Source organism: Cheilinus undulatus, linkage group 14 (genome assembly GCF_018320785.1).
Source record: "Cheilinus undulatus linkage group 14, ASM1832078v1, whole genome shotgun sequence".
NCBI lineage: Eukaryota > Metazoa > Chordata > Actinopteri > Labriformes > Labridae > Cheilinus > Cheilinus undulatus.
Window position 1 is genome coordinate 14343316 of NC_054878.1, and position 23515 is coordinate 14366830.

Sequence of the window (23515 nt, forward strand, 5' to 3'; positions counted from 1 at the left end):
TTTTATTTTCTTCTGCTTCCCGTTCCCCTTTGGGGAAAGAGCGCTGGTTGTTATTTTTTGTACAGCTGCACTGTTTTAAGACAAATTGGGAATGACAAACCCACATTTCAAAAACTTTTTTTTTTTTTTTTTTTTTTTTTGTATTCACTGAAGTTTGTCTTACCTCTCGGAGACAGCCCATGAAATTGTTGCTAACTGGAGATCCAGGCAGGTCTGCAGTGCTGGGGCTCCCACCCACATAGAAGAAATCATCGGAGCCCAGCATGGTGTAGTCTTCCTGGGTGTAGCCAGTGGTGGTGAGGATCCCATCAACCGAGATGGTGACCTGTTGAGGGGCAACACATAGCCAAAGCCAAGCCATTACACTCTGGGAGTCGATTGCGTGCTGTGTGTAAAACACACCTTCTTCCTTGGTCTGCATTCGATATGAGCTTTTTTTTTTTTTTTTCTTGCACTAGAGTTGCTCATCGGAATCATTTGGTACCTTAAAGCGATTTTGGACCAGACAGCGTTTTTAGTTGGATTTTGTTAATGGATTTTTTGCCGTAGGATTCACAGGACAGGTAAAGAAAATATGGCAGAGGCATATTTTCTTTATCTTTGATGGGGTAAGAGAATGGATCCTAGGTTTGGTTCGGAAAACTTCAGGTTGGGGGAGGGTTAGTACAATGTTCAAACCAAGGACAAATTGACTGCACTTGTCTTAGGTTTCGGGATTTATCTGGTAACTGCAGACATACACGTATACAGTAAACATGTACGCACACTTAGACGGGCTTATGCACGCCTACACTCGCATATACATCCATTCTCACACCAACAGTCCCACATTCGCCCCTCTCTTGCAAACATTACATTTATATTTCCACGCACATGCAAAACAAAGGGAGGCTTAACACCACATCAATGTGCAAACAAAGGTCATCACTGTCCGAAGGCAAATTAAACACACTTAATTGGACGTGTAAGGGAGTAAGTGGATCAATGGTGCCATACAAAGCTGGAGCAGGCCACACGGGGGTGCAGAGGTTCATGCACAGTCGAGACCAGAGCCCATATTCATACACACTCTCAGAATAGCTGCTGCTGATCTCTGATCAGGTTTAGCTCAAGTGTCATGGTTGCCACTTCAATGTCACTGGACTGCACCGTCAATCCTAGATCAGTCTAGTTATTCTTAGACATGTTATGTTTATGGGCCCAGGGGTAAGGTTAGCCAAATCACACAGACTTCACTTTCACTAGCATGCTACAAAAACACACACAGGGAGGGCAGAGTGAGTGAAAAGGTGACAGGTGGGATGTGGGTGAGTGAATTAGAGTGTTAGTGGTTATTTTGGGTGACAGGGTGGAGGTTTGATGAGTTGGGAAGGTGAGAGGTCGATGAGGTGTGGGCATGCCATGCGCCATAGTGAGTTGGAAACAACTGTCAGAGCTCCCGCAATGAAGGTTAAGGGTTGCCACTTATTTAGTTTCTCTTTAAGGGCTCGGTGTCGAGGTCACCATCTTTGAGATTGTGGTAAGCTTCTGTCAGTTCTGGACGACAGTCCTCACAAAAAATGGGGACTTTTTGTGTGAAAAAAATCAAATAAAAAAAGTAAGTTTGCCCTCACAAAGGCAAAGAAGTCAATTTTGGTTTACTTGTTGGAAATCTGCAGTAATGTGGAAGAAAGAAAGAGTAAAAAAGTAAAAGCCAAAGTGAAAAAAAAACAGGATGGGATATTGTGGGGTAAAGAAGGAGGTTGTTGGCAGGTCAGGGAGGAAATTGAGAAGAAGCGAAGAAAGAATTGCCTGGTAATACAAACCCATCTCCTCATTTTTTGATAAGAGTGTCTAGGATGGAACTCAAAGAGAACGAATAAAAGAAGAGAGGGGGAGGGGACACACGGCAAACCCAAAAAAAAGACAATAAGAATGATATCTACCAGACAATGTAGTTTGTTTACCATAGCGTGTCCAATGCCTGATTGCTTTCCAGAAAAAGGGGAAGAAAGGAAATCAAAAGAATAGTGAACAAAAAAGGTTGTTAATAAGGATGGACAGAAAACAAAAAAACAAAAGCAACGATGAAGAATTAGGATGTTAGTTAGTACATTAGTTGGTTAGATATTGGTTAGTATAAAATGACTTTAATCATGGATGAGTTAGTGTTGCGGTGAAAAAACACTACATGAATTGTCAGAGATTCGCAGCAGTATCTAAGTGCCATCTTGCCATCCTAGCCAAATTTTCTACACCAGAGTCCTGCAAGAAAAACACAGAGACAGGTAAAGACGTGGGACCTTAAGATAAAAATTTGTATAGGATGGCATAAACCCCAGCAAAACTTGTAGTGTTTTTTTCACCCCTCATCTAACAAAGTGTGTCTTTCAAAGAGGAGAGAAAATGAGAGTGAAAGAAAGAAAGACAGACCTGTAAAAAGAAAGAAGGAAAGACAGGAGAAGGTGGGCAAGCAGCCCTCGCCTCTTAGCTTCTAACCCCCTAAACTGAGTTATCCTGCTGGGATTTTTCTGCTACAACTGTTTCCTAACCTGCGAGGCCAAGCGCTTACTGTCAGGGAGGGTCAGGAAACAGGCACTTACTTGTTGTACCGCTGTCTCGCCTTTCAGACAAACTAAAGGTCGACCAAGACAATGAACACCTCCGCACTTAGCAGCTAGCACTAACTCCAAACACTCTTCCTGTCATTATCCAGCCTCTCCCTTTCAATACATGACTAATTCTAGCTCCACCCAACAGCAAAACAAGCTTTAAGATCACATTAAGAAGCGCTAAACAATATCTGTCAAGAAACAAACTCTGCTTATGCACAACAGATGCACATCTTTGATGTGAAATGTATTTCTAGCTTTAAAGAGCAACGTGATGATCTGAGCTATAAATACTGCATTAATGGATGGCTCAAAGGCAAACACTCTGCGCCTGGCTTTAAAGTGGGAGTCTTTATTCTACACAAGCATTAAAACAGCAAGAATATAGTGACAGCGCCTGATGGATGTGTCATCTGAGGGGATTTTGAAGAAAAATAGAAATATCAAACAACTTCATAGAGGAAACAAGCTGATAAACAGGATAGGGAAAACACCTAGAATAATGCTATCTTCACCTAGCTACCATTAGCATGCAAAATACCATCTTGAGAACAATGTACTAAGTGGAAAAGAAAGTAAACAATGAGTCAACTTAAAAAGAATTTATGTAATAGTAAAGAACTTAAAGTATATGACATCAGTCTTAGTAATGTTTCTGAACCGTGGCGATGGAATGACAACCAATCAGAACAAGGTGACATTCTTATAACGCCAGCTCTCTCAAAGCTTGTGGAAGCAGCTAATCTAAAGGCGAATAAAACAAAAAAAAAATCCTCCTGTCTCCAAACTCCGTCCATCACTGCATTCCCCGATTACCTGTCTCAGGTTGCGTGTCACTTTGATGTCGTGCCAGGCGTTGTCATTGAATTTCCCGTTCACCGGCTCCACAATGGCCTCGAAAGCCCCGGAGCCCAGATTGATGACGAGGGATACGGCCCCATCTTTTAGCGCCAGGTTGACGTAGTCTGCCGACTTCCCCGTGTGGAGGAGGAGGCCATTGCGTTGCCATGTCTTGAAGGACAGCGTGATCTCATCGCTGCTGCTCTGGATGGGGTTCTGAGAGAGATCATAGCAGAAGTACTCCGAGCCACGGAAGGTGGCCACGTTTTCTTCCCTTGCTGAAATGAGAAGGAAGAAAAAAGAAGTGTTACTTTGATTCCATCAGGATGAATTTAAGAAGCATTAAGCTAGCTTCATCATGCATTGTAAAGTCTCTTTATTAGGGCTTGAGCACAGACTTCAGAGCAAGGGCCCTATTGCATCTCTAGGTGACCTTAGATATTTCTTTCCAGCACTTTGTGGCTTGTTTTGGGGGCTTTCACATGTCTAAAACGTCCTCAGAACCTTCCAGAAGATTGCCCCCCAGTGGAGTGCAATGAAGTCTATTGACCATCCTCTAAAACATACAGAGAAAGCACTACAAACAGTTGAGCATCAAATTTTGGCCGTTTTTGGCTCATCACTGGTGTCACATCTGAAGATTATCTTGCAACAGATTTCATTGGATTGTCTCCAAATTTTCTGTGCTTATGCTAGACAAGACTGACATCTAACGTTGTGCAAACCATGAGTTTTAACCAAAGGCAAGGGCTGTGAATGGGGCCCAAAGTTGGAAAACCATTTTTTGATATTTTTTGAAGTGTGTCATCTATGTAGATTCAAATTAACTATAGTGCTTATGCCAATCATCCCAACACTTCACAGGGATGATCATGCAACAATCTTGAATAAAATCATGCAACGATGTCATCACTTTATCACTGCGCCACCCTATGCCAATTGCCATTTCGTCCTTCAAATTTTGATGCTTTCCTCAAAAACAACCTCAAACATTCAGCACCCGCACACCACTCAACCTAGGCTCATGGATTTTGGTGTGCTTATCGATCATCATCAGACCTACAAAAAGGCCTCCTCGACTCATACCAATTTCCAGATAGGAAGACCGACAGCTTTGCCTCAATTTCAAAATAAGGCATTTTTGATGGTGTCAAATGGCTTTAACATGTTGTTACTTTTGTACTAATCATTCTGGGATCTTCTACAGTTTTTGGCAACTGTTCCACACTGAACACACCCACATGCAAACATCTCATCATAGCACCCCCTACTGGCAACAGGAAGTAAGCATTTCAATATCTCACCAGTGTGACAAAAAGTTGGCCTAATTCTGACATGAAAAACATGATTTGTTTATAATTTCACATGTATGATCGAGGTCTGGCTTGACACATTCAAAGATTAAATTTGTGGTTTTGCTTTAGTGCCACAAAAAATATTGGTCCTGCCTTGATCACCAACACATACAGGATCAGCATCTTCCTTTGTAATAATGCCACCTAGTGTTGACTTGGAATACTACCTCATATACAAAGTCATTTTTAATCTAATGCACATCCTGTGAGGATATACATGGTCTCTGCACAGATTGCTAATGCCCAATTATTCCCATGCACCCGCATGTGCAACACACCCGACATGCGCCGGGATGTGAAGACCCCTCAGTGCTGCTTGCAGCCCTGGTTCCTTATGAGTTTTGTGCAACTGCAGCCCCACAGTCATTATTGCATTCTTCCTGCACATACTGTCAAATGTTTAATACATGAAACAAGCCCAGCATCCGTGTTGCTTCCTGCATCAATCATAAAGCCGCCTCAGTAAATATGAGAACCACTGTACACTGCAGAGATTGGATACTTTCAGCAAACACACACAAACAGAATGCACAGCTCCCCATAATTACTGCTATGATAATCCCATCATTCAGTTCGGATCATAAAAACCTATCTGTACGACCGAGGGTTTAGGTTTCCCATACAGCCTCTAGACAGACAGACTACTCACGATGGAACACTATTCCTCGCTAATGGTTCGCATAAATCAAACATAGCCTGATTTTACAGTTTATATCACTCTGCTGTTGCAAAGTGACTTCCTGGGCCCATTTTTTAGATCGACACCAAGAGTAAGGTGAGACAGCCCCAGACAGAGAGTGAAGGGAGGCTTGAAGATGGATGGAGAGTGAGCGAGTAAAAATAAAAGTGCTAGGCTCACGGAAAAAGAAGACTAAGAGAAAGACAGAGTACGGTTTCCTTATGACCTGTGATCAAATAATTGACACTTTCTGCAGTCCTTTAAAACTCCATCCAGCTCAGGTCTGGGTGTTTCTGTGAAGAGACAAGGTCAGACTCACTGTCAATTATTTACACAGCGTGTTAAGTTGGACACAGCCGCACAGACCACAGGATGGGCCTTGAAGATTCCTCCTCCAAGAACACAGTGTTCAAGGCAGCACCTTTCAGAAATTGCAACCTTCAGAAAAAAAGACTCTCTGCCATACCAAACCAAACAACCTCTGTTACACTTGGTAACAGTAACTATGTCATTACCTGCCAACAATACCATTTTCAATGTGTCATTTCATTTCCTCTGCCTCCTGCAATTTCTTTTGTGTACACGCAGAGAAGTCATGAGGGCCGAGGAGAAGCACAAGCGGGGAAGACAGAAGAGAGAGATGAGGAAGGGCAAGAGAGAGAGAGAAAGCGCATGAGCTTCAGGCTGTGAAGCGTCAGTTTGTTCTGTTGTGTTGTGGATCAGGCTATATGTAAACATGAGGGAGCAGCCATGTGGATCAGGCAGAAAGATACACAAGGTGGTAGAGAAAAAATGAGGATATGTAGAGGGAAACAAAAGAAAAAGGGGAGGGGAGCTGAGGGGATGACGGGGCGCTGATCCCGGTCAGGGAAAAAGTCTACCCTTCGGCGTCAAACTTGTGTCTTTGCAAAGCACAGAGATGAGAAATAGCACAAGAGGCAGAAAAAGGCCTTGTGGAAGCTTTCATATGTGTACCAGAGGAAAAGATGGAGAGCCATTTTAAAATCTGAGACAGTGTGACAAATAGAGTCTAAAGACTATACATTCGAATTAAAAAAAAAAAAAAAAAAAAACAACTCAGTTTAGAATGGTTTTTGGCAACTTGTCTAAGAAACTTGACTGTTTTGTAAATACATGTATAATATTGCTGCTATGAAATTATTCAGGACATCACACATGATAAAAAAAACATTCACAAGTTGTGAAGATAAGCAGTGATTGGCAGCTGATTTGCTCTATGCATGCTTGTGACAATTTGCTGTCATGCTGCCTTATCTGAACTGCTCTTGCCTGCCCATGCTCTGCCACTCGCTCTGCAAGCTGCACTTGCAACCCTCCTCCACCCCAGCTCCTCCTTCAGTCTGCCTCTGACTTAATCAAGCCGTTCTGTTGTCTGTTAATGAGTAGAGCTAGCTAGCTAGCAAGCTCTAGCTGAAATTGATGTAGCTTGTGCATGAACTTGAGCTGTCTACAGCATGCTATTTTTTTTTTTTTTTTTTACCTTGAGCGCCCAATAAGTATGCTACATCTAGATTGCTAACAAGCTCTTGTAGACTATAGCAGAATTCTGGATCTTTAGATTCCTGATGAGTAGCCTATGCTATAGCTATCAAAGCTTGCTATCAAACTCTAGCTGGTCAAAGCACGCTAACTGGAGAAATTTCAGCCCTCAATATCCATGGTTATTTTAATTTAGCTTGCTAGCTTATGAGTGAGAGCTGTCTTTAGCAGACTACTTTAGGACCTTGAGGTCCCAAATAAGTATGCTACAGCTAGCAAACAAGTTCTACCTGGTTATAGCATACCCACTAGATCAATTTCAGCCCTCAAGATCACTGGCAAGTTTAATACAGCTAGCTAACTAGTGAGCCTGAGCCATCTAGAGCAATGGCTCTAGACTGGTTTAGCACCAGGACCCACCAACATTTCCTAAGTGACCCATAAACTTTTCAATCATTATCCAAATACCTTTTAGAAAAATGGGGCAGTTTAGACTTATGACAGAGCAAAAGATGAAACAGAACAATGACATGTACATATTTCCTTCAAAATAAAAGTACATCATGGACTTTTTGCCATTTTTGAAACCAAGCACAAACCCACAACCCATCAAAATTGCTTTACAATCCACTTTTGGGTCCCAAACCTGCAGGTGAGATCTAGGGGTCTAGAGCATACTAATTTAGGACCTCAAGATCCACCTTGGGTTTACTACAGATAGCTAGTTAATGAGCTCTAGCGAGCTATAGCATACTCAACAGACATTCTTTCATCTCAGGTTACTCATTAAAAAGGCTGAAACATTCTCTATGGCAACACACCCCTGCCCTCAAGATCCCTGTTGAATGGCCTTGAGTTATCTTTGAAACATTCTCTGTTCTAACCATTAACATGAACTGAATTGATATTGTCTTGATTTCAAAGGGCTTTCACATTTTCTGTCCACTGTAAATCTTTTTCCACTCCATTGTGGTCAAAGCAGAGGATGTCTCTATTCACAACACTACCAGTCTAACCTCCTTTTGGATTTTTAGCTCAAAAGGTGTATTTTTAATTTCTGTCTGGTGTATTATGGGATCTCAAAAAGAATGGCTGTAGTCTTGAAGGTAGTGACCTAGCGTGATCCTTAGTCTTTCAAAAATCTTGGTCGTTGTCTGAAACCTCAGTGAGTTGCAGACACATTGTCTTTAGTTTTAACAGGATGTCAGACATCAGTCTTAGAAAGTCCAGTAAAAGTTTTACAAGGTCTTCTAGTGTACAGAAGGCATAAGACAACTCTTTTAGAAGTCTTTCTCAGTCTCTCAATCAAAAGATGTTTCATGTTGTAAATAAAAGATGAGTTCATGTATCTACAGTGTGGTAACTTTGCCATCAGTGTTGATAATAGAGCAGGTCTCCAGCTCCTTGCTCCAGTTGGCTTTACTGTACATCTGGGCGAGAACAGGCCACAAGCCTCTGGGGTCCCCGAGCAAGAGAGAGTCCTTGAAACAGTTGGCGCTATAACCATGATCTGTAGGAAAAATTTCAGTGCACCACTGACACTAGTGGGCTGCTGTCACATTGTGCCTGGAGGGCCCTCGCATATGGCTGATGGCAAACGAGAGGCATGTAGGAGTGGAAGCATGGCTTCCCTTGCAAGGCTGAATCTGGATTATAAATGTCTATCATTTAAACGTGTTTAGTGAATACAGAATCTGGTATAAACTCACTTGTTACAGGGTATTACCATAAAATATGATATGAGACACACTTTTAATACCTACTTTCACATAAGAAAACGGCTGTGTCCTTTATACCAGTTCACTCAGTATACCACAAAAAAATGCTGAGACGCATACTGTCATAACCATAAGTACAGCCACTACCATCCCCCTCTGCACATGACCTCATGCGATTGAAAATCCACCTGCATACATTCTGTATTGCAAGGTTAGATATACAACGTATATTGGGATGGTTCACACTTTCTGTGAACATCATGCAAATACCACACCTTTATTAATTGTAATGCAGTCATTTTGGTCCATACTGAAAACAAGTAGTGCATGGATTGCAATGGAAACATTGTGCAGACTTCCATTAATCCCTCTAGTGTGAGTAAAATCTAAAGGACACATTAAAAAATTCACAGCAAAATCATTAGTATTAATTTAACTCCCATAGTGTTAAATGTTACTCTTTTTCCAAGTTTATATAATTCTCAAAGGTTCCTAGTTAAAATAACACTTTGCAAAGTGCTAAAATTTTGACTCTCGCACTCACAGTGTTATAATTGCACTTTCAACAGAATATTGGGTTATTTTCTTTCACTTTTAGTGTAAATTTGTGGTATTTATTAGTCTAATTATTGACACAACAATGCACTTTTCGTAATTTCTTTAAATTGCCACCTCTTACTGAACACCTGAAGCAGAGTTACGACAAATATGAAGCAAAGTGACATACACAAAGCTAGAATATGTGCTAAGACGAAAGTCAGCACTCCACCCTTTAATACAGTCAATCCCCTGCTATTGCCAGAAAGTGACAAATGTAGTGGATCACTTCACTCATGGTGCAGAGGTGTCTAACATCAAAAACAACAATTCACCAGAAACATGAGCAGAGGAATCCCAGCAGTGATCACTGTAAAACATGTAACATTTAAACACATTCAGAGACATTTAAACAAATATTTATTCATGTGAACACATCTAAACACTATGCCCTGAGGCATGACAGGAAAACCTATAATTCAGCATGGCAGTGGGCGGTGCTTAGATCAGTTGACTTTTTACAGACACTGTCAAACAACTCCAACACTGAAGGCCATTTCACTCATATTGAAGTTAAAATTACACTTTGGGAGTTAAAATCAACTCTGAAAGGTTTAGGCTCTGTCCACAAGGAGATGAATTCAGGAGTAGTATGACAAAAGTTTTTTGTTTTATCAGTGTCATCCACACAGAAACAGCATTTTGGGAAGCCGTAAACACTACCTTTAGAAAACGGGTCCCAGACAGTCAACCGCATCTTTCTTAAAACGATTACGTCATGCTTAGCATAGCCCACTTGAGCCGCATGCACGGGTCCAGCAAAAACAACAATGGCGGATAACAGGATTATGTTTGTGCTGCAGAAACTACTGAGCTTATTATGGCTGTTACAGCAAAATCTGATACTTCTTTACCACCAATGAGAACAGCATAGACCAGATGTTCTTAAAATCAGCATTACAGCACCACTTACAGGCTTAGCATATATACTATGGCACTGTAATGCTGATGGTTCCATGCTTATGCCGACATTTCCTGAAATAATGTGTATACAAAAAACTTTTATGATATGGAAATACACCGTTCTTTTCTCTGTGAACAAGGCCTTAACATTGAATATTCAACACTCCTGTTTTTGCTGTGTAGGCAGCTACTTGGACAATCTCAGAATTAACCAACAGTCTCCACAGATAGTGAACAATGATAGATGCCTGTAAAGCTCAGTTTACGTTGTCTATTCCTGGGATGGTGTATGCCCTAAATGTCATATATTTTGTTGTTCTGATTGGTCCGTAATGGAGGCAGAACCTTTATCAAATTATCCTCAAAGATATTTTTTTAAAAGTGCTGCCCTTTCCAAACACCGTGTATGGGCTGTTGCCCAGATATGTCATATGCAATGGATATATGTAACAGTCTGTCTGGCATGCCGGGTTACTTTACTTTAGAATTAAGTTGATATTGTTCTAATAAGACTTTTATTTCACAGAATCAGAGATTATTGCAGTCTCTGATGATGAAAAGTTCTGTCCAGGTTTTTCATAATAGGTTCTAAAATCATCATATCTAAAAAAAGATCTATAAACAATTATTTTTCAAAAAAACAGTATTCTTATTGCATTACAACCAGAGTAAAAGTCCAATATGTCTGATCATTTATTATTTGTTATAATATGAAATCAAACACTAAATATGAAATCAAACACTAAGGCTATTAGCTCATGGTATGCTCATCTCACCAAGGGTGTATTAATTGTATAGATGTAATTAAGAGCAGGCATGGAGATATAAAGACTATCAGTGTAACATTGTTGCTATGAATAATAGAGAGAGCAAATTGATATAATGTAATATTTGTGCACCTCAGCAATATTAAACCGGTGGTAAGTGTATACGGATCCATAAAAACCAGGGGAAATGTATTGCCTGTTGAGACATGTTCTGCACAGATCCGTGGCTTTCAAATCGATCATATCGCAGGGTCACTTTCCCTTATTTTCGCCGTAGTCATCAATATTCCATTTGCGCGCAGCCAGGCCTGAGCACAGGGGGGCCGGGGTTCGATTTCAAAATCCACTGGAAGCAATTAGCTCCTTCATTACCATTTCCATTTTCTTCCGCTCCCCCGCGCCACACACACCCAAGCTGCCCAGGCTCGCTCTCCAGTCTGACCCCGAGAGCCTTCGAGCACGGAGCACCATCACCTTACTGTGCTCCGGTCGGCAACCTTCAACCTCCTTAAGATCAACGCAGGATATCAAACCGTTCTTAATCACTGTGGGAGGCACTAGACTTAATACATGTAAGGGAAATCAAATGAGTTTAATGATAGGATTAGAGAAAGGAAGTGTTGTGATTACATGAAGAACTCCAGACTTTAGCTGGAGACGCTACAGCTGTGAGACTGACAGGCACATAAGCTTCATCCTAGCTGGGCAACTAACACTAGTGCTAGTGCAAAGGAGACTCTAGATCCATGCTGTCATCCAACACGTCTGATGCATGTTTGCACAACATTTGCAGATTGACAAGCCTGGAGTTACAGGCCTAAACATAGAAAGCCATGGTCTGCTTTTAACTGTTGTTATTTTGGTGACATCCTCAGGAAAAGAAGTCAGTCAAGGTTGTCATGTCATCCCACACAATGCATTCAAATCTGAAAAACCATGTCTCTTCTCGCTCTCGTTTCCACCCATCTGTTATACATCTATTCTCCATCGTCATCCTTGAAGTGAGAAATTAGCATCATTTGCTTTTAACAGCTGAAGCAGCATGGGTAGCCCAATGCAGACGAGCATGAGGCTCACACTCACCTTGCAACTGTGCTGCTTAGACTCAATAGTGAGCCACCACGTGTCAAATAAATTTGGAGCATCATGGATGATGTCTCTCTTCAAAGGCAGGCAGCACTGTCAGACAGGCTTAAGTTTGAGGGAGATTTAGAGCAGTATACTGCAGAGTATTTCAGCTGCTAAATTACTACACATGAACTTCTGCAGAAAATTAAAGGGGAAATGCTGATATTTTTTAACTTTGACCTAGTATAACACTATAATCGATGGATTGACTGATTAATATACATTTATTTTGATAAGGGGAGATGATGCTGTAACAATGGAATGTACATAAAGATAAATGGAGCAGCAGCTGCCTCAGAGTGAAGCCAAAATATTAAAGCGCGTCGTAATGACTGACTGCACTATAGTTCACGAACCCTACCTCCTCCTTTATATTAACAGATAGTCAACTGATTTTAGCTGTGCGCACTGAAATTTAAATCTGGGGGGATGTGTGGACAGAGTTTCCCATCATACCCTAGCAGAGTGCTTAGATGTGTTTTATTTGTGTTTAGTTGTGTTTAGATGTTGCCAGTTGTATAGTTACCCCTGCTGGGATCCCTTTGCTCATGTTTCTGGTGGATTGTTGTAGTTTTTCATGTAATACACATTTGCACCATGACTGAAGTTATCCACTGAGAGTTCCTGCATATGTCTTCCATGCTCCTAATGAATGCATAGTGCATATTCTTCATCAGTATGCATTGCCCTGCTATGAGGTTGGCTCTGCTTTGTTCTTGCCAGAGTAGACCTTGCCACAGATTTGCAAGAGTTACTGTAGCTTTGTCATATTATAAAATATTTAATTTTCAAAAAAATTCAAAATTTTTACTTTTTTATAGAGGTGTGACTTTATCTAAACAACCTGGTTGGAGATCTATTCTCTTGTTCTGGCCAATATGAAAAGATCAGATTTTATTGTAAAACTCCTCAGTAGCAACTAAGTACTCAGAACTTTAATTTAACTTTAAATTTAATACTTTTTACTTTGACCTGAATATATTTATAGACCAATACTTTTAGTTCTACTGGGGTAAATTTTAACTTGACTAGCTGCATTTTAAATTGAGTTCAATAGTCATGTACTTTACCCAACTCTGCCACTCCAGTACAAAATGCAAACAATGTCTTGGACTTGAACTGAAACTGCATTGTTGAATCTGAGGTGACATCAATGAACTGTTCCTCTTCTGCTGTATAGAGGTATTGGCTGTTGTTGCTTAGCCTTGCACCCCCCTGTCATGACACCGGGACAGCCACTGTAGCCCACTCTGGTAACCACTGATATATATAGGGTTTTTGCTAAACTAGAATAGTGCAGGTATTATTGAGCTGATCTATTCCCAAGTTCTCATTTTTCTGCTTGGGTTTGTTTTAATAAGTTATATAAACTTAAAAGCATGTTAGTAGATGTCATGACCAACTGCTCTGCAGTTAAACGGGACATCTTGAACCCCCTTAGAATAGCAGAGTAGAAGTAAAAAGGCAAAAGGCAAGAGAAAACTTAACAATAACAACAACACAACCACTGAGCTTGTCATAGCTGTGAGTGTTCACTCTAAATCAGCACAAGATTCTGTTTAGCTTAAAACTTTACCAAACTGAAGGGATACGAATCAGCAGGTCCGTTCTGCGAAAGCCTTGGCTCCACACGACTACTATAGAACAGAATGGTATCACCCATTACATGGGTGTTTTGGCTTTACTTTCGTACAGGAGACAAAACCGGAAACGCACTGTCCATATACGTACAACATACAGCCTTGCACAGGTTTATAATAGTTCCTTGTGTTTCAATTCCCTTACTCAGTGGTTCCAAAACTTTTTTTCTGCCAGGCCCAGCTTTGGCAGAAGAAATCTCTTCAAAGGAAGAGGTGTAGCTCTTCCTTTAAAACCTGTTGTATGCAAGTAATGCTGAGGGTCATACATGAATTTATGTTTTCTTGGTATCTGTTTTAATAGATGTGATGTCTTTTTAGCACTACAATTATCTTGAAATCCTCTCATAAAACTGTCATGTTTTGCTACAAGTGCCAAAAGCATGCACAGTCTCCATTTAGCCTTGCTGAGCTCCCATTGTCATATTGCACCTCCCTCGACTCCTGTGGGAATCACTGCTCTTAACTGGTTTTCATTTGTTCTATTCTGTGACAGTTGTTTTAAAAAGGTGGTTCAGATCCAAAATAATGACTGTGCAACACAAAAAAACACCATCAACCTGCAGGTCGGAGCTGAGGAACAGCTGCAATGGTCTGCAAGAAAAAATAGGTATATTTATCAAAAGAGTGTGGCAGCTTTCAGAGGAAAGAGCCGTTTATAGCTTAAAAAGGATAACTCTCTGAAGGGACTCTGTACTTAATATTGATTATAGTGTTAGATAATATTCTTTGAAAGTAACTTGTTACATTAGAAGATTACTCCCATTCAAATATGGCTTGTTATGTAACTGCATGACACAGAAAATCATCATGTTAAAGTACTTATGCATTACAAAAATAGAAAAACTGTTTCCCAATTTGTCACACATGTACGTCACAAGCTGAAGGCACACAGCTACTCTTTGTCCACTTTATTGATTTTTTGTCATCTCAGCTCTGTAAATCTGGAGCCTAATCACAGGAATAACACAATTACCTATACTTTGTTATGCTAACAATCAGGATATTATTATATAGGATATAATAAGGATATCCTGAAAAGTAAATGCCATCTTCTTGCTATAGTATTAGTTAAATTAGCCAGCTATGGATGTACGCTGACATGTATTTCCCTCTGGTAAAAATCCTCTACCTGCCAAGAAGTTGGAGAGAAACAGAAACTGTGCACAGATTTGGGGACTTTGTTTTTTCTGGCGACAAAGGAGAAAAAAAAAATCATGTTTTCTCCTGTAACTATATAATGGATTACATGATTATGAATAAACATCATGGCACAAAGATACAGTCCTTTCATGGATTATGCTGCAACACGTTACCCCCAACGCTGATTATAGGACGCACCAATATGTGGGGAACCAGGCACTCCAAGCATAAAAAAATGTAAAAATGAGGGAGGAAATACTTTAAAGGCCTTGCATTCATTATATTGTCTAAATCGATCGAGCCATCATAATAAAGTCCTTTTAAGTGCCTCTTTACTGATACATTTTTCATGCTTTAAGGATGAGGTTTCCTCTTTTTTATGTGCACCTCATTTTCCAAGAGCATCCAGCACATTTTTGCAATTTTTCATCTACCACTCATCCCCTATTTTCTCTTATTGTAGGACACTTTGACAATCACTCTGAGATACCTTTTCAGTCAGTCATTAACTCCTTAAGATCTGTTAACCCTTCAGTTAATCCAGGATACAAAGCACTGATGCTAGCAGTCAGAAAGCTGTCTATTAGGGTTTTAATGGGTTAACTTTCCAGTCAAAAACTGTATACAGACTTCAGAGAGTGTTCCTCTCATGACAGCTTTCAAGTGTGAGTTGAGGTTGAAGCGAATTGTCACCCTGACACTTCTATTCTCATCTCGTGTTTCTCGTAACCTTGTGAAGCTGCGGCGAACGACCTGTCTGAGACTGTTTTTGATGTCTGCGCAAACAGAGGAGCGACAAAGAGGGAGACAAAAAGAGGAAGACAAAGAGCGAGGGATAAACATAAACAGAAGTGACACGGAGGAAGCGAAGGGGTTTCAAACAAAAAGAAGTGGAAGATGGAAGCTGAGACAAGAGGAAGAAAAAGAAAAGGGAAGGGGACGGGGAAAAAGAAGAGATACTGGGAGACAGAGAGGCAGGAAGAGCGGAGAAAGAGAGTGGCAGATGGAGGAAAGAGAGACGAAGGCGCTTTGAATGGCTCTCCAGAGAAATGAGGTGACACCGAGTGTTAAGACTAGCAGTGAAGAGCCGTCCCTTTAGCCTGTGATTCCAGCTGTGATAAACCTTGTTACCGTACCTGATAGCACAAAACACGCACCAAAATCCTGCTTTCTCCTTCTTCCCCTTCAACTCCATCAAAGCGCACAAATACTACCACAAATCCGGCAACTTCTCGCAGTCTGAAGATTTTATTTGCTGGTTAATCCTCACATGAAATGCTTTTTAAATCTAAAAATGGAGATTTCAAAAGATTCTTGAAAGAACTCCTGCTGTAGAAACATTGCATTTAGAGTTCAGAAAAACCATCATTACTTACAGTACATGCTCATTTTGTTGCAATATTTACAAAGGGCATTAATAAAATAAGCCCTTCTCGAGTTCAAATATGCTCAAGCACAAGAAAGTGCTGCAGGGAGAAAAGAGACAGAACTTTGAAGCAGCGCCTTGACTGTGACAGTAAGACTCATTATGGTGGACAGAAAGTCCTGCATATGGAGGGGAAACACAGCGGTCAGCATCTATGTTATTTGGAAACATTTAGTCAACAAGTCTGTGATTACACTCAGAGGGCTGGTCGTTTTATCAATAGACCTGCACAGATAGCAGCTCAATTGGCTTAAATTAACTTTGTGATTGGCTGGAGCTGTGCTTAGATTCAAGTCAAAGGAAACAGAGATGTAAGAAAGTAGTGATACGTAGCTAATGCATTAAGATGTCGTGCATTGTTCCTCCAAAAAACTTCATTTTTGCTGATTACTCTTGATACTCTAATGAATTTAACAATATTTAACATTCAAATGATGTAACAGTGACACCAGAGTATCACCAGGTACTGAACGGTATAACATGCAACACTCTGAATATTAATATAGCAAATATCACATATTCTCAATGTTAATATATGGTGGAGTAATGATTGCCTAAACAGACACTGGATTTAAACTCCCCCTGGGTCTGTTGTTATCAGCTCTTTGATCACAATAATGGAATGGCAATTCCTTAAGCTTGTTTACATGTTACTTATAACAGGACTTCCCAAACTTTGCAATGCCAAAGAGCCCCAAACAGCTGGAGGGATTACCTTTGATTGTCAGTCTTGTAGAAATGTTCTACTTTTTAAGAGGTTGTGTGTTAGTAGTTCAGTGGTGAAGCAACTTTTTGATATATCACTGTCATTCACTGTGGCTGCTGAATTCTCATTGGCTTAAATAGTGTGTAATGTTTTGAATTGAAAGAATGGCGTAGAAAAAATAAAGATCTTGACATGCCATAATAATATTTAAAAACACATTTCACTCAGGAAAACCCTCATCATACATTAAAAAACTTATTGCAAAATGGATATACTGTTTTTCTTTGGTGGAGAAGACTGCTCAAAAGATGCTCCCTGGGTTAGCAAAGCAGCATGCTTTGACTTTCCAGGGAGTGCATGGCTAGAAACCCCCATATGGATAGATACATTTATGACAGTGTATACTGATTACAATGAAATTGGTTCAGAAGCATGTAGCATGGTTCTGAATATGAGGATACAACAACATTATGTTATAAAGGAGGAGGCTGGGGTGGAGGAGGTGATGTTTTGCCAGCAGCATGGTGCAGCAGCATTGATGCAAGCAGGGAGCAGCCCTGCCATCACATGTTGAAGGACAGCTGGTCCAGCCCACTAATGACCACTGTGTCTACAATCAGATGATGTAGTGTCATCACAAGAGTCTCACCTGGTGATACAGGACAGGAAGGGTGGTGGAAGGGTGGAGGCGTAAGGGGAAGGAGGACCTGGGAAATCAAGGAGGTGTATCTGGGAAGAATTTGTTGTCTTTTGAAAATAAAGTGCCACCCATGGTGCCATCAAAAATCAATTATTTCAACATATCAAACGCTGTTGTTCTGACATGTGTAGGGATTCACTGATGCATCAGGTAAATGCTGGTATACCAAACTACTGTTTCAGAGCGGTGGATGTATTGGGCAGAAGAAGTCCTCTCTGATTTGGTCAAATGTGGCAGAAAATGCCAGCAAATTGAGAGGCTTGCACTATCTTTAAAATCCGCAACTTTAAATTTGTAAGAGATGTTCCACTGACATTTTAAAGGAGGGAATACAAACAAATCAAAACCAGTCAAATTACAGAAAAAAGAAGAGAAAAAACTTGTTATATTAAATAGTAGTCAGTTAAATTGTTCTTTCTTTTTTATACAAAAAGAAGATGGGAGATGACAGCAAGCTGGCTAAATCTAATAAACTCTGAGTTCTTGTTTCAATTTTGAAAATTAAGCACTATTGGATTCCATAAAAGCCACTCAACATGACATTACAGGATTAAGGGTCAAAGGCTGAATATCTGTTAAAATGCTAATCTTGCAGCATAGCTTTAACTGGAAGGTTGTTGATTATGCGTGCTTCTCTGTGATCTACTCATTATAAAGTTGGCTTCTGTTCTTGCTGAGTTTCTTTATTTGCTCAGAGCACAACATGAATTTTCCTAAAAAATAATCCAGAAAATAGCTGAGAAGTCCTGGACAGGTAGGTGTCATTTTCAAATATATCTGCATTAATGTGGACATGGCTCCAGGCTCCCTTCTGGCTACTTGCTGTGACAAGCTAGTCACTGTCACCTTGTGTGTGTGTCTCTGCAGGTTTGCGTGTGCCACTAAAGCTCCTTATTGGCTGCTGATGGTGAAGCCTTAGTGGAGTGAGAGATGAGGTTTGGAGTGACAACAGGGGGGATGGTGTGAGTGGCGGGAGAGAACGATGGTGGGATGGAGGAGGTCTGAAGAATGGAGGAAGGCGCCTGAGGTCCAATCCTATCAACTGAGGCAATTGTGCGGAGCGAATACTGGTGTGAGGAGGTGGGGGGCTGAGGATGAGTTTGCAAAGGAGAGAGAGGGAGTAAGACAGATATGTGGTGAGTGAGCTCTTATTTCTAATACAAGACAATTAGGAGTAAGACTGAACCATGGGGGTGTTCAGGAGCACCTCTGCAGCATTGCATACTCACTGATTTACTCTCTTTTTTAACCCTCTGAGTCCTAGGCTGTTTTTGAACTATTTTGTCTCTCCTGGATTTGTGTCTTAAAAAGCTTGTAAAACATCAACCCTGTGGTGCACAGCTCTAAACATCCTTTTTTTAAAAGAAAAACATGGGCTTTAAGAAAATGTGCTCTGTAGACATCTCACTTGAATTTTTAAAAGCTTTTTTTTCAGCAAACTTGTTCTCCAATCTCTTGGGGACCAAAAAAGTGAAAAAAGAACTTATTATGTGACAAAAAATTCAAAGAATTAAAACATTTACAAAAAATGTCTTTGCACTTCTTTGAAATGTCTGACATGTGCCATTATTAAAAGCAGATCCTGTCTGCTGTGACACGGAGGGCCGCATCACAGACTCTCTGTCTTGCTTTCTCTACATTATGAGCTATTCAGGCCATCTGGGGGGTAAAGATGGCAGCTATGCAAAGCATGACGCAACGACAGAACAGCCTGCCATTGGTTGTCACAAAACAATATGGCAAATAGCATTATCTGATAGCAGTATAAATGATCAAAGAATGGATTAAAATGGATAAAAAGTCATTTGTTTCTGAGTTACTGGCATTGATTTTATCTTTATTAGACCCTTGAAAAATCACTCAAGTTCCAGACTCGCTAGAAAAGCTTCTTGAAGGGCTTTGAAGGCATGGATAGTGTCAGTGGAGCAGCAGACTTTATTGTTCAGAAATTATCTAACTTTTGTAACCTGAGTCTCTTCTTGTAAGAAATTCAAGTGCACATGATCCAAAGTTGCTAGCCCCCCTAGTCCTAACCCAAATTGTAAACTAAAATCCTAAATTATCTTGGCCATCTAAAACATTATGAGGAAATGTGATACAGTGATAAACTTTGAGGTCTCACAGTGAGGCTTTTAATGATCAAATCCATGACCAGCAACATATCCAAATGCGCATGAACTCATGGCCAGAATATCCACTTTCATCAAAAGTACGTGCAAAATGAAAAGAAAGAAAAAGCTAACATCAGCTAGCCGACTCATGAGTTAAAACCAGAAGCCCTAGAAAGTTCTGGAGCTAAAACTATGTAAACCAAAGTCCTATTTCTACTTTCACTAAAAACTCCTGAAATTCAGTTTTTCAACCTGACTTTAACAGAAGTTCCTTGATATTTTTGACTGACTTGCAGGCCATCTGCAAGAAAACAATCAATCAGGCAATCTTGTATAGTGGAAACTTAAGGCCAAAGTTAGCTCAAGATACTTCTCAATGAGGGCAGATCTAGACCACTCCCTGATATAGTCTACTATGATAAAGACCAGCGCTCATCACTAGCAGTATTAAGCTCCGTTACAATGGTGAGAAAAACCTTCCTTTTACCAGGCAGATTGCCTTTCAACAATGATTCCTTTGTTTCAGTGAGCATGCATGGCCAACTCTAAGGTTTATTTTTTTAACATCTTTTGCAAGGTGCCTTGCAAAGCTTGTACCTGCCTGTGAGCTCACCCTGATTAGGTCTTGGTCTCTCCGTTTCACATATTACTTTTTTTTTTTTATCCTAAAAACGTCTCCTGGAAGATGGCCTCTTAAGCAAACCAGACACAGCATCCACACTGATACTGACTGTCATTCTTCAGTTTTAAGAACTCACAGCCTAGCATTACAGCTCAACAGCAGCACAAAATATAAAGTTATCAGTTATCAGTTGATAATGATGACAACACCAGGGGCCTTCAGGTGGGCCCTAGAGGTGTTCTAGTCAGCAGATTTCAGAATGTGATTGCTTAATTTTGTTGTCGGTTATATATTTTTGCTAAGCGTCCTTTCTATTAGAAGAGCATGAAACCAAGGCAACAGCAGGCCCTGTGCTTGTTCCTAAGGCTGACTCATGACTAGAAGAAGCACAGTCACCATCAAGTTGGGAATTGTAGCTTATTATCACACCAAACCAAAATGATTCTTACAGTCAAATTGATAAGTTAAAACATTTGTTTCGGATTATTGCTTCAAAATAACATTGCCAATTACTATCTTTTTTTATGTATTAACAAAGAAATACACATCTCAAAAGTTGTGAGGCCTACAGAAAAAGCTTTAAAGGATTTGGCATTATGTATTAACATAATGAGAGAGGAACAAAATTAAATAATTACTGTCCCACACATATGCCCAATAACCAGCATGCACCTTAGATTTCCCACCAGCTTCCAGCTCATGTAAAACAAAACTCTAAAACCTATAAATGCTCTGGTTGTGCTGCCTGAACTGTTCCCTGTTTATAAAAGCACATTTTTGCATTCATTGACAGCTTGTTTCTGTCAGTGATAATATCCCAAGAGTAGAAAAATCCTATTCCTTTTCAAAAAAGAAAAACACAGAAGCAAAGTGCTGAGCATATGGTATGACTGTTATTTCAAATAGAGCGGTTGCAATGCACCTTTTTTAAATACACCCTTTTATTCTCCCCAAGAGTTATTGTGGTGTCTAGAGGTTTAATGCACTCCTCCAAGGTTTCTTCCTTTCCTTCCCTTTTACATCACACACTCATGACCGGACCATTTTTTGTTGCTTATAAGGCACTTTTCCAACCACTCAAAGTGCTTTTACACTCATGTCACACTCACACAAACACATTTACACACCGCCAGCAGAGGCTCCTATATAAAGTGCTAATGCCCATCTGTAATAATCACATCCATACATATTTTTACATCATTGGCTTGACCTTTGGGAAGAGACTGGAGCAGTTCTGGATCAAACCAGCAGACTCCACCACTAAGCCACGGCCACAGTAAGAATACAAGTGAAATAGAGGGAATGTAAATGTCTCATTGGGAGGGCAGTGATTGTTTGCTGTATTCAATTAAATCACCCATTAATGTTTATACCAGCTCTTTATGTAGAGAACTTGCCGCACAAAATCAAAGAGTACCTGGATGCATCCATAAAGCCTTTCTATCCAAAGCACGTTGTAATTGATCTCTTTTCTCTTTATTTATATCCAAGGTAACGGCAGCAAAGTTCCACATAAAGTGCTGGTTTGAGTCAAGGAAGCAATTCAGGGAGTACAGACTTGTCCCAAGACACTTCAATGTGGAAAAATGAAGCCAGCCCAATCTCATTCCTATAATTATCAAATAGTAACACTTAAATGAAGCCTTTTTTATCTCATAAAGATATAAAATTAAGCTTCTGGGGTTTAAACGCAAGTAAACTCATCATCATCAATACATAATGCTAGAAGAAACTAACCTGCCATTGACATAAGATGATGGTGTCAATAGCTGTGCCTCATCTACAAAACACAAGACCTCTTCCTACAAAAATCCACATAAAAGTCCCTTGATGGTTGAAAAAAGTAAAGATTGCATTGTCTTTGTGACAATGCAGTCTCAATCATATAGCTGTTTGATGTCAACACCTTACTCAACAGAAGTAAAGCACTTGTTAGAAAAGAGAGAGAAGGTGTTAAGTGTGAGATGCAATCGAACTATTTTCTGCTCAAGGCCAGTGATGTACTCAATGCTGACACACAAATGAACACATTATAGCCTCCACTTGCGTCAGTTTGTCATGTCGGCTTTGCACGTCCTGAAACATAAACGCAATGTGGACGCAGATGTGGAGAAAACTGAGATGTGGAATGAGCACAGCAGCAGTCCATGACTGACCTAGCTCTAAGCCCCGCCTCCTTAGTTCATTCAGATAAACAGTCAGCACACTGCCCAAGTTAACAAAAATGTAACCCTTTGGCTACAGTTGACATAAACATCCCTTTGCCAAAGAACTAAAATTTTTAGGCAAAATTAAACATGACATGACAAGCTACACTGCAAAGCTGAAGCAGGCCAAGCAATATGAGTGCTTAGCTGTAACTGTATACATTTCAATACCACTGCAGGACAATTTCCAATGCTTTTCTGTTAAAGTTTGTGCACCAGATGTCAGAGAGCTTTAAGTCAGTGTAAGAAATGTGACTGGCTCAGTGTGTGGGGGGGAAAGGCTTAGTGACAGGTCAGTTATCCCTATCTATACATTGTGTCATTGCCACTGCAAAGAGACAAGCACGGCTGTCAAACAAGCTGGGACAGATAAAGTCTGGTATAGAAGTCAACGTTTAAAGGTGCAGCGTGTAATATTAATGTATAGCCTTACAGCATTTAGTGGTAAAAACTTGGTAAAAATGTAGGCCTGTTAAATCTAACACTCATGATTAACCTGGAAACAATTTAAAGATAATAACAATTTAATTATATGACAAAGTTTGATCACAACTTTCTCCAGTAGTCCTCTGGCATGGATACTTTCATGTCTGGGGATGGAAGTTCAGATAAAGCTAGAGATCTAGATCTAGAGAACATCCACACATCCATCTGGTAAACCACTCATAGACGGTGTTTGGGAAAGGGCAGAGCCTTTGAAAACAACGCAGAGGGTGATTTGATTAACTTTCTGTCTGTCACGTCTTTACTGGACAACCAGAGCAACAAAACAAGTGATGTTGAACCCCCTAGCCGAGGTGCACCATACCGACGAGTACTACGAGAACTCCATGCAGAGCTGCATAACACGAACCATGGCGACTGTAGAGATGTCAGTCACAACTT

The 23515-nt window shown here is 40.3% G+C and overlaps 1 protein-coding gene across 3 annotated transcripts in view; it reads right to left on the reverse strand.

Annotated features, from left to right (window-relative positions):
• LOC121521774 (neurexin-3b) overlaps positions 1-23515 on the reverse strand; it is a 536400-nt gene that overhangs the window by 414439 nt on the left and 98446 nt on the right. For 2 of the 3 annotated variants that reach the window (XR_005992887.1, XM_041805938.1), the window contains exons 6-8: positions 3408-3709; positions 1926-1970; positions 164-325 (exon numbers count right to left, since the gene is read on the reverse strand). Coding sequence is in view for 2 of the 3 variants with exons in the window: in XM_041805938.1 (XP_041661872.1) it covers positions 164-325; positions 1926-1970; positions 3408-3709 (509 nt within the window). In the remaining variant the exon portion in view is untranslated. The remainder of the gene's footprint in view (positions 1-163; positions 326-1925; positions 1971-3407; positions 3710-23515) is intronic. The other variant, XM_041805939.1, reaches the window with a different exon arrangement.